This window comes from Lepisosteus platostomus, chromosome 25 (genome assembly GCF_059453375.1).
Source record: "Lepisosteus platostomus isolate fLepPlt1 chromosome 25, fLepPlt1.hap1, whole genome shotgun sequence".
Lineage (NCBI taxonomy): Eukaryota > Metazoa > Chordata > Actinopteri > Semionotiformes > Lepisosteidae > Lepisosteus > Lepisosteus platostomus.
The window spans coordinates 12,550,956-12,563,215 of NC_142635.1; the positions used below are offsets into that span (position 1 = coordinate 12,550,956).

At 45.1% G+C, this 12,260-nt stretch overlaps 1 protein-coding gene across 2 annotated transcripts in view; it reads right to left on the reverse strand.

Moving 5' to 3' along the window:
* Positions 1-1,844: 1,844 nt before the first annotated feature.
* Positions 1,845-12,260, reverse strand: part of LOC148641110 (ATP-binding cassette sub-family G member 4-like) — a 33,145-nt gene continuing 22,729 nt past the window's right edge. For both annotated transcript variants that reach the window (XM_088619098.1, XM_088619099.1), the window contains 12 exons: positions 10,763-10,895; positions 9,734-9,784; positions 8,960-9,105; positions 6,747-6,870; positions 6,390-6,504; positions 6,020-6,168; positions 5,445-5,543; positions 4,888-5,056; positions 4,052-4,152; positions 3,544-3,702; positions 2,987-3,105; positions 1,845-2,393 (listed from right to left, as the gene is read on the reverse strand). In XM_088619098.1, coding sequence (XP_088475224.1) covers positions 2,168-2,393; positions 2,987-3,105; positions 3,544-3,702; positions 4,052-4,152; positions 4,888-5,056; positions 5,445-5,543; positions 6,020-6,168; positions 6,390-6,504; positions 6,747-6,870; positions 8,960-9,105; positions 9,734-9,784; positions 10,763-10,895 — 1,591 coding nt within the window. In that variant the 3' untranslated portion in view covers positions 1,845-2,167. The remainder of the gene's footprint in view (positions 2,394-2,986; positions 3,106-3,543; positions 3,703-4,051; positions 4,153-4,887; positions 5,057-5,444; positions 5,544-6,019; positions 6,169-6,389; positions 6,505-6,746; positions 6,871-8,959; positions 9,106-9,733; positions 9,785-10,762; positions 10,896-12,260) is intronic.

Consider the following 12,260-nt stretch of genomic DNA (forward strand, 5'->3'; position numbering starts at 1 on the left):
TACGCCAGCACGCTGTAACACCGCACTCAGGTGACAACCACTTTCAGCGGGGGTTGTTTTTTTTTAAATGCTATAATATATTTACAGACATTTCTTTCAATACGAAATGGCTTCATTCTGAAGTACCCGGCTAGTTCAGAGATTCAAATGAGAGACCATACAATGCAATATACTGTATAAGGTCAAAATTGGGCACATGAATTACAAACCTTTAGCCCAGCTGACCTGCAGAAGGAATTTGTAAACGCAAGAATGGCAATTTGTCACAACAAATGCAGAACTGCAATGTGGCAGGTACTATACATCAATATTCTAAGTCCCAAGCTCGGTCTCATCTTTGCCATGTTGAAAACATTTTGATTAGACGTTGCCTGTTTTTTTTTTTTTCAGGGTCAGGAGAACTGGACTCGGAAAAGCCACACAAGCAAACCTACGGATCTCGGCGAGTGAGCAAGTGACACAGCCCCTGGAGGGAGAGAGGGCTGGGGAGACTTGAGTTGACCTGGAAAACGAAAAGTTCCCCCAGGCTTGGTTTAACTGACATGTTGTGGTGTCACGCTGCAAACCCAGCCCAAACGGTATGTGAACAAGACAAAAACACAGGAAGGTAACTATGAGACTGGCAAAATCCAGTTCCAGGATATGAATCCAGAGCTTTACATAGACACCAAGGTTTAGCCCATTAGAGTGCAAAGGTATCCAACACAGTGGGCTTCTCTCCCACAAGCAAACATGGTTGGTCCGTCTCTTATATTGAAATACTGAAACTGCAGTGAATGCCCTGGGGTCCCACCTAGCCTTCAATTTTTGTCAGTGTTTCCAGACCAGCAGCATAGTCGGCCTTTTGGGGGGAAGTATTCCATGGGGCTTCGAGAATGTGAGGAAAGGGCAAAGACTGCAAGTGGAGCCAGTTCTGTGACAGTCGTCGTGGAACAATGTTAAAGCTCAGATCAGTTCACGTTCTACAGTAGTTCGAACCTAGTCCTGCTGGGAGTGTCTCCTGTCCCATGGAAGATACTGTCAACTGAATAATTCCTGTATTAAGAGTGCATATAGTATATATGCCGTATATATACACACACTTCTTTGAGGCAAACTGCCTATGCATTAATACAAACGTGCAAGATGCAGAAAAAAGAAACAATGGTATTTACATACTGTATAAAACTCATGGTCTAGTAATCTGATACAGAATGGAGTGTGAAATCCAGACTTAAGTGATAGGATTCAGGCACCTTTTTGAAAAAAATTATTAATTCAAGGTAAAACCAGACTATTCAATAAGCAATCAAATGTTCATTAACTTAAATTATTGAATAAAAAAAACAACAAACCAATAAGTTCCTTTCTAAACGTCCTTCCTACATATGCCTGACACTCAAAAGGTGAAAACTCTCCCCAATGTTTAAAATAATTTTATAATAATTTGTCATCAAACCTTCTTGAATTTATGCCAAAAATACTTTTGTTTCTTTTATGCTCCTTTTGTATAATTTTTTCCATTGGCCAAGTGCATGGTTAATAGATAGAGAAGTAATGGGAGTGTGAATTATTCCGGCTCAGGGGCATAACCATAAAAGCTAAGATTCTTGGAGAATGGTAGCTCGGTTTTCCAGTGAGGTAAATATTTTTACCAAGTCTTCGTTTCCAGTTGCAACACTTGTCATGTCTACTTGTTTTAGGTTTTCCATGTCTCACAATTCCTTGTGCGATCTCAGCACAGGAGCTACCTCCCATAGGTCATCAAGAGGTTAAAGGTCAAGATATTGATCACATGTTTAAAGTCTGATCTTCGTCCTCTGGGTGAGAACAGGAAGCAAATCAAGGGTCTGGAGGACTTACAGTATAGTCTTCAGTTTTATTGTCTCATCTCTCCGAGACCACCAGGAAATAGAGTTCTTGTAAAACAAAGTACCTTAAAAAACAAAAGGCCCAGGGAACAAAGCTCGTGTCTGATTTCAGCTCTCACTCACGAACGCGTGCGAAACCCCCCCCCCCATGCAAACACCTCTGCTGCTGCCCAGTCAATAGTAGCAGGGAAAAGAACGTCCCCCACTTCTGGTATCTCCTCGGATGGTTCATTTTTGCAATGTCAGAAGTAGATTTCTCCCGCTGTGACGTCAGCTCGACTGCTTCTTAAAAGAGGTTCTGGAGAAAGGGGGCTGGCCTATCGCTCGGACTTGACCTTGTAGCGCAGCACCAGGTAGGTGGCGAGCCGTAAGACCACGAAGAAGATGCCCAGGATTATGAAGTCCAGGTACAACTTGGCGTCTTCTACGTCCAGCATCTGAAGGACCTCCTCTGGCTTCTGGAACTTACACACTTTCCCTGGACACTCCAGCTCCGAGCGGTTCATCCCATAGATGGACAGGATCACCCCCTCGAACCCGTACCTGAGTCGTGAAGAAAACAGAGTCCCAGAGGAGTGTGACAATAGCAATGAGAAGCCGATGCATTGAGAAACAGTAGTATACAGCGATATTGACAGAATTTTCTGTGGTCTTTTCTTGGCCAGAATCAATTAAAAAAACAGATGGTCTAGACAAACAGAAAAATATCAAATATGCAATGTACAGCAACGTCAGGGATGATGCCCATATTCTTACCACAAGAGGGCACTGTTAATACTCAGGGTCAAAGGAGAAGAAGTCTTACACCTGGCTAGTAGCATTCTGTGCCTCAGCCTCAGTCGCTCCAGTTTTGGAAAACCAGGCCAGAATTGTTACCAACCAAAAACAATCCCTTAAAGGGACAACTACACATCTTCTCTAACCATCATTTTTCACTTGCTGAGCTTTAAGATGTACAAATTGATGTAGGCCTGCGACTCAGTAATAATGTTGCTTTCACTCATTTATCAACACTTCTTTAATGATCCCTTTTTGCATCTCGTTTTTCTTTCAATGCTACAAAAAAGAGCCTATTCGTCTATACAAGAGATCCTCCTGGCCATTACCTTTGAAACATACAGTATAGTTGTTCTTACCTGACATAGGAAACATAGGAGCTCCATTGCAAGTATTTGGGAATGGTGTCAAAATTGACAAAGAAGCCAGAGAAAAGCAGCACAGGGATAGCAGTGACAGGCCCCACGAATGTTGCCACCTGGAGACAGATAAGTAATTATACCATCTGATATCATACAGGAAATACATTTCATTCCCTGTCATTCCCTGTGAACAGAAAGGGCATGCAATCCAGAGTCCGAGAACAAATGCTGTGTCTGTTTTTAGGAGATTTGCACATAATGCCATAAACTGTAACTGTATGCAAGATAAAAAAACATGATCCTAATTATGACTGAAATTTGGACTAATTTCTCTTCCACACTCACTGTGGCAAAAACGCCACACTCCTGTCTGCTTTTGCGCCTGCAATAGCACTGGATGCCATGCGGCACAACCCCAGGCTGTGTAAGCAGTCACAGTAGTGTCTGCATTTCTAACATCTTGTTAAAGGCAGAGCAGCAGGTGGCTAGTGCCTACTCCCTTGAATGCTCCGTGTTGTGCAGCGCCGGAGGCTGCGGTGTCGCTCTGCGAGTACCTGCAGGGAGGTGGAGGCAGCCCCTATGAGGAGCCCCAGGGACTGGGCCACCAGGGCAGTGGAGGTACAGAGAGCCACGAAGAGCAGGTAGCGGGTAGCTTCGGGGGGCTGCTCTGTCATCCAGTACACAATACTGCAGTACATGATGGGGCAGATGACCTGGGCACAACAGAGCACACTTTTCAGAGAACAGACCCGGATGTGCACGTCTTGCACGTCTACAAAATTCTACGACTTTATCGGAATACGGTTTAAGGAAGAGCTTAATGATTTCCTTGCAAATTTGTAAAAAAAAAAGGTTTGGAATTTAAGCTCTTAAAATGGCTGGACAGATCAATGCATTTACTGGATCAATGGTTGCAACGAGTCTGGAAATGAATGGGCAAACAGTCAACGGGCCCATTATGGAAGCAGTCCAGGATCCAGCCTTTTGCTGCCAGAGGGTTTGCAATGAAGGGTGCAGCAGCTACAAGCCTGACGCTGACAGGTCTCTGATGTCTGAGCTCACCTGGAATGGTATGTCCGCCATCGTCTTGGCCAGATAGTAGGCCTTCAGGCTGTACCAGTAGTTGAGGTGCTCTCTCAAAAACACTGACATCTCCAGAGGAACTGTGGAGACACAAGGACACGCACATCACCACTAGAGTGCGCCCTAGTCAACAACTTTCACATGACTGAATCATCATTGTCACGGTCATTTTTATTTAAAGATATTTTGTTTTGTATGAGTCTCCAGTACAAACAACAGACAGCGATCTTAACATGTTTTTGTAAATCATCTGTAGAGCAAGAAGCACACTTTGAAATGCACACTTTGTTACTAATGACAAATAAGCCAATAATAACAGTGATACTAAAGCAAACAAAAACTGTACAGGCAGCCTTGGTGTTCTCTTGGCTTATTCTTCTCGATCCTCTCTCTTTTTTATGAACCCTGCATCAACTAAACCCCACTCAAGTGCGCATGAGATCCAGAACTGTGCGTTGGGCTCTCACTACCTTATGCTCCTTTAATATGGGGGACAAAATCGAACAGAACCCTAAATGATCCAGTGTGTAGAATTCAGAACTCCCTGAACCCTAAAGGATCCCAGTATGCAGGATTCAGAACACCTATAATCCTAAAGGATCCCAGCTGTCGGATTCAGAACACCCTGAACCCTATGGGATCCCAGCTGTGGGATTCAGAACACCCTGAATCCTATTGGATCCCAGCTGTGGGATTCAGAACACCCTGAACCCTAAAGGATTAAAGCATTTAGGATTCAGATCTCTCTCCCTCAAACTCCCCCTCATATCTCCACAAGTACTCCTCACCCCACAACAGGCGCCAGGATAACTTACAGGTGAGGACTGTGGGCATGAGAGCAGCGAACATCAGAAACAGCATGGAGAAGAAGAGGAAGCCAGTGTTGTTGAAGACCTTGCTGGCGTCGTTCCCAATGTTGAGGTACAGCAGTCCTATCAGCACTCCGATGCTGATGTGTGACATCACTCTCAGGTGCGTCAACACCTGAACTCACAGAAGACACACACACCCGCAGTTAAAGTTGGCTCCCCTGCCTCATGTAGGCATTACACTTCTGATTCACAGCCTCACTAAGCAGAGCACATTTCGTCATGAAATGTCAGCCCTGGGGACTTTCTCCTCTTTGGCTTTCAGTGCAACAATACACATCATATGCACTTACAGTATATACACTAATATCTATTAGTTTTCAATGTAAAAATCTGCCAAATGTAAGTCATCTTGTGCAGTGAAAACTATAAATTCCATATTGTAAGACGGAGAGAGGCCTTTCCATAGTGAACTCCACCTCAAAGGCTTTAAAAAGACCAAATTAAGATAAAAGGGAACCGTACAAGGAAAAGCTGAAGTACTACAGGTTCAGGGCTCATACCGTGTCCCTGCAGATAGTGATGAAGGTCCTCTTGAAGAGAATGCAGAACTGGGTCAGAGTGCTGGTGGCGAAGGTGTGGCTCTCTATGTGACCAGAATCCTGACAGAGAAAGACACCGATGGGGTTAGTTATCTTCCACAGCTTGTGTAAGCGTGTGAGGTGGCTCACATCTGGGTCCGGCACCGATGTTCATCATGTCTTGGTGGTTCGGAGGCTGAGATTTTCCTGTCTGAGCCCCGTGTGATGAACGGACACGTCAAAGAAGAACTTTAAAGCTCCAAAAAAGAATTTGCGTGTTGTTGAAATTCAATTAGTTCATCAGTTTTTAAATCATATTTATTGTTATGTTCGCTTTTTGGGATCTAATGGAGAATCAGATCTTAACGGATAAAACTATCACAGTACGTTTGATCAAACTGACCCCTCCCAGAAGGTCATGGGTTCAAATTGCAAGTTGGTCACTGCTGTTGTACCTATGAATGACCACGGAGGAGCCTCGTTAAACAAGGCGCGATCTTCGGAACGCGGTTTGTGGCCGCCACATGGAAAGTCGGGACAGTGGGAGCAGGACTCACGCTTAAGCACTGCGAGGGGCAGGAGGAGGAGGCCATGCCAGTCTTGTCGCTGGACGGCTTCTTCTCCCCCATGGCACACATCCCACCCTGCACCGCCTCAAACAGCACGGGGTTCAGGTCTCCATACTCCCCCGACGCCACCTCGATGACTGACCGGGAGAGAGACAGAGACACACAGGAAATCACTGACGGTTTTATCTCATTTGAGTTCGCTCTTAGACAAGGCCCGATTATCCCCAAAGTGCTGTTGATTACACAGCAGAAGGAAGACCCCCCGGATGAAAGGACAGAATACGGAATTCCTTCAAAGCCCTCTGGAATCCATGACAAGTCTGTGCCGATGACGAGGATAGCGTCCTGGGGTACTTACTGAAGTCCGCTGGGTTGTGGTAGGTGGGACAGTGGAGGCCCAAGTTTTTCAGATAGGGAATGAGGTGTGGAACAGGCCCCTTGTAGATACACTGGCCTTGGCTCAGGATGTAAAGCTAGAACAAAACAGAAAGACTGCCATTAACATCATTATCAAGACTCATACCAATTACTGCTTAGACAAGATTTTCTAATTTGGTCAAATTTCTCTAGCCTGCCCAAAGGTCTCCTCGAGTGTATGTATGAGTAGGGGATTCTGTGCAACTGCATTCGCTTGGACTCTTTTAACCCTTTGTGAAACCGTTACGCGAGACAGCTTTGGCCACTAGAACGTCGTCATCGGGCACTAGGCTCCTACCTTGTCGAACATCTCGAAGAGCTTGGCGCTGGGCTGATGGATTGTACAGATGATGGTGCGTCCGCCCTGAGCCAGAGACTTCATCAGGGACACCACCTGGAAACACGACGCGCTGTCCAGACCACTGAGAGCGATGGCAAGAGAGAAAAAGATGTCAATGAGTCATCCTTCATTGGGGGGTCTGAGCTCATGCAAGGAAAGCAGCAATTCAGAATCCCAGGTTTCAGAGTCATGTTTCCCAGCCCATACTGCCATGGCAGTGTCTTTTCACACAGTGCGTCTAACTGAAATCTCATCAAGGACCCGCTTTTAATGGGTTAGAATTAAACCCAGACAAGAACAGAGTTACTGTTGATTTGCTCTGAATGCAAAATATTCCAACGTAACCATGCTAGGATCATCTTGGAAGAACGTTTGTTACTCTTTGTCCTCAAGTATTAAGAGCCCGGGGTGTCATTCTGGACTCACTTGAGAAACATTTCTGAAGACAAAACCTGCCTGGCTCAGAAGGACACATAGATAGCTGGTTCATGGCTTTGTAAGATCTTGACAGCTGTAATTCCTTGCTTGCTGGTTAGCCAACCCAGTAGGCTCCAAATTTGTCAGGACGGTGATGCCATGCTAGTAACCCATACCTGTCCCCTAGGTAACACCACTCCTGTACTTGGTTATTTGTTCATTTTCCAGTTGACTTCAATGTATTAATTATAATATATACTGTAGAGCTTTACAGATCAGGATGTACCTAACCAGAACCAGATTGTTCAACAAGAGCACAGCTGTACCTTGGCACTGTTTAAAGAGTTTAAGGTGCTATGCTGATCCATTTTTAGAAAGTCCTCTACATTCACAGGAGAAACTCTAGGACGTTTATTTTTAAATGGAAACTGAAAGCTTGTCTTTTAGATGTGCATTTTTAACTGGAGATATTTGATATTCAAATTTGGAAAGCTCTCTACAATACCAGCGCTGGATGAACACTTTAAAAAACGCATTTGTTTTGATTAATTAGAGATTAACCCCGCAGAGCAGCAGCCGGGGTGAGTCTGACATCAATGAATCTCTAATTAATCAAAACAAACACATTTTTTGGCATGGCAGCTACCTCTGCTCCACCCACCTGTCACTCAACGCTCGTTGCCATGGACGCCAATTGACAAGAAACCCAGATCACCTGGGGGCAATTACCATCTCGCCACTCCAGGTGATTCAGGGAAATTTAAGAGCTGCTCGGACTTGGGACCCTGATTACAGAGTTGCTTGGGACTCTGATTACAGAGTTTGACTTTGAATCTCCAAAGCTGGTTTCCTTGTGGTTTTTGAAGCCGCAAATGTCTTGTAGTTTTCCTGTCTCGACTTGTTCCCTTGACCATGGTTCCCCTTGCTTTGTTACCTTCATACCCTTGTGTGACCCAGATCAACCGACCTTGTCTTATCTTCCCCAGCATTTCGGGCTCTAGCCTACTTAACCTTTCCACTTGGAGTTTCTGCCTCTTTCCCACCTGATTGGCACGCCTGAAGCTCTGAGACCGCTGCATGGCTGCCTTGCTGTGCAGCTCCATCCCTGCCTGTCTGGCTGTTGAGCTACGAACTCAGCTTGGAAACCCTGCCTTCTACACCACCATCCCACCTGCCTGTGGGCAGCACTGCACTTGAAATCTCCGTCTGAGGTCGCTGCCCATAGTTTGCCTGAATCTCAACTGCCTCTCGCCCAGCAGGTGGGTTCTTCCTACGACTCCTGGTCCACTGCTAGTGCCACTTGTCATTACAAATTTCAAGCTGAAATTTAGTAAGAGAAAATGCACTCTTTCCACATGAACACAGCATCATGGCTACAGATGAAGCCTACAACGTGAAGAAGGCTCCATAGCATTATTTTCCCAATTTTCAGCATGGAATTAACCTCTTCTACATTGATGCAGATGTAGAAAAGCCCATGTACTTAGCAAGTCACAGAAGTGATGCCGCCCTTCCCCAGAAATACAGACTGTGTAAAACTCTGCTGTGGCAAAGCACCAGGTTCTTTTCAGAACGGTGCTGTGCAAGCTCAGACCCTACAGGTGACCGGGATTGGAGTCCCAGCAGCAGCAATGAGCTATGCCCCTCAAACAATTCCCAGCACTGCATTCGGACAGTTTTGCACAAAGTCTTTACTCTCGCAGGCCGCTGATGATTTTGATTCAGGTGACTTTGTGTCCACAGGATTCATGTACCTGGTGGGCTCATCGAAGAACATGACAGGCGGGTTGTTGACCAGCTCTAGTGCGATGGCCAGGCGCTTGCACTGCCCACCGGACAGGGAGATGGTGCGGGTATGAGCGCACTCCTGCAGCCCCAGGGCCGTCAAGATCTCATTCACCTGTCGGCAAACAGACACATCCTCACTGCCAGACCCAGACCTCCCCAAACACACGGTGCTACAGCTGGAGCAGAGCAGGCCAGCTCCTGATGTGCCCCATTCATCTTCACAAGGCAGTTTTCAAGGGACTCAAATGCCTGTTTGCACATCACTCACAAATGATGCTTTATAAGAGAACCACAGATGGGATAGATAAAAACAAATGAGAAATCTGAGATGTAAAGACATTGAAAGTCAACTTTTTGTGGGAGACAGCTAAGCTACAAAGCCACATACAGCATTCATAGAACTACATTCTCTTCCAGTTCTTGGCTGACAGGAGGATTGACAGTTAGCTGTCTTTAAACCTTTCAAAATACTGATTCAGATACTATTTAATGGTTTTCACTATTATCATCTTCAGGAGCTTTTATCAATCCATTTCTGGATATAGGGCTCTGACCAAATTCTCCCTAGAACGTCTCGTCTTTTTCTCTTTTAATCTCTTTCTGCTATGCAACAGGTCTTCTGCATGGCTGTTTCTACTCAGTGGGGCTTAGATCAGCATGGCCTTGGTCCAACAATAATACACTCTTTCCTGCCATGTGTCCACCTGGCATCATATAGGTTGTCATAATGTTGTTCTTACCAGCTCTTTTTTCACTTCCATGGTCTCGTTTAGCTTCAAGTTGACTGAAACCTTCAAAACAAAAATACCATGACGCATGAAAATCTATGGAGGTCAACCTCAACCATTCTGCACAATCATACTGTGGCATGCTGTGGGCCTTTCCTCAGAGAGCATATTAAAACGCATTAAGTAAAGCATCTTTCCAAAACTGAGCGTTGGTTCATTGTTTCTCAAGATCTCACAAAAAAGTAACAATTCTTACAACTAGAGGGCTCTTGTGAAATGTGAAAGCACATTTAAAAAGCAGTTCCAAAGTTCTCCAATACTGCTAATACAATAGCAGTAGTGTTTGATTGTGTGTGTCCTATACATTTGCCTGCAAAGAATGAAGCATAAATAATAAACAAAACAACCATAAATATTGCAACTTGGCTTTGTGAGTATACCTAGTAGGGATGATACAAAGATGCAAGAGAGGCAATCACTGTTAGTTCTAATGACTGTAGTCATTGCAAGGAGCCATGGTGTGTGCATGAACAAATCATGTATCATTCTGCAAAGTGTTTAAACCCCCACAGTATTACAAAAAGTCTTGTTTTTTTTGCCCAGGGCTGGCTTGCATACGAGCCCTTGATGTGAGCCCTCACCATCATGGATTCTCCAACAGTGAGCCCTTACCATCATGGATTCTTCCACAGGAAGCCTTTACCATCATGGTTTCCCACGCAGTGAGCCCTTACCATCATGGCTTCCAGTGGAGTGAGCCCCTACCATCATGGCGTCGCACACAGGGAGCCCTTACCATCATGGCGTCCCACACAGGGAGCCCTTACCATCATGGCTTCCCACGCAGTGAGCCCTTACCATCATGGCTTCCCACACAGTGAGCCCTTACCATCATGGCTTACAGTGGAGTGAGCCCCTACCATCATGGCTTACAGTGGAGTGAGCCCTTACCATCATGGCCCACACAGTGAGCCCTTACCATCATGGTATCCCACACAGTGAGCCCTTACCATCATGGCTTCCCACGTAGTGAGCCCTTACCATCATGGCTTCCCGTGCAGTGAGATGTGGCAGCAGCATGTCGTCCTGCATGATGTAACAGGACATCTTTCTGAAGGTGCGTAGGTCTCGCTGCTTCCCATTGACCAGGATCTGACCCTTCATTCCCGTTTCCCTGCAGCAGATGGGGAAAGCGTTAGTAGAGGAAAGGATGTGCTTTTTAGTTCTAACACAAAAGACAAGACATAGGAATGGTTAAATTCCAGAAGAGGCAACACAGCCTATCTATCCTGTTGAGTAGTAAGAAGCAAATGGATCCAATCTCATCTGGCAGCTTCTTGAAAGAAGCAAGTTGCCAAAATGGCTGTGTAGCACATTTTCATATTGCTGCATTCATGGGCATTTGCCATTGACTCTCATTCTACTTTTATTTACTAATCCATACTCCATATTGCACATTTTTACTGCCCCAAAACAAATACACCTTTTGATTCCAAAGAAAATGGCCTCTGGTTTGTTAGAAAAAGCCATTTCCACTGTAGGTGTGAAGGAGAACATCCCCTACAGCGCCTGTTTGCCTGGAGTTAGTATCTTTGTTGGGCCATTTCTCTGGGTTTTGTCTCCGCAGCAGTCGTGCGACACTCCCATAGAAAATCAAACATGCCCAGACACAGTCACAGAAACAAGTTATAGGTTTATTCCGTGCTGAAAAGAGAAGAAAGAAAACACAACATTTCGGCTGTGGAGCCTTCTTCAGGTGTGGAGAAGAAGAAGGCTCCACAGCCGAAACGTGTTTACTTTCTTAGGAATAAACCTATTACTCATTCCTTTGCAGCTTACGCATGTTGACGCAGCTACCCACCTGAACTACTACAGTCACAGAAAGAAAGATAAACTCACAGAAAACAAGTCTGTGAAAAATCATCTCCAAGATTAAAAGCAGGCGTCTATGAAGCCCTCCGTGAATGTTCACATGGGCAAATCTGAAGCAATTTCTTGCATTTCACTTTCCATTTTGCCATGCAAACAGTATATCCTTTTCTTTGCCCTGCCATTACTGTTCCAGTGTATGATTTAACATCCCTTTATGCAGTCCCTTCTGCTTTTACCACAATAACCTTTCTGAAGGCTCCCAATCCTTGTCCTGGAGGACACACACACCTGATTTTCATTCCACCTAAGCCTGACTGCATCGTTACCTCAAAGCCTGAATTGAACTAACAGGTAGCTTAGGAACATGGCCGAAACGTTGTGTTTTCTTTCTTCTCTTTTCAGCATGGAATAAACCTATTACTTTTTCCTTTGCAGCCTACGCATGCTGACGCTGCTCCCCACCTGAACTACTAACAGGTTGCTTGATTGGAATATTTGCAAGTTGTTTTTGTTTCGACTCAGGCTGTTTGGGATTTTATTTTACTTGCAGGCAGTATGAAATATAAGGGGATGTTTAAGAGCTGAACGCAGTCAAACCGATCCTATTATTTAAGATAACAGTCCATTAGGGGTTCAGTTGTGTAACAGTGAGCTCGGCTGGAACACC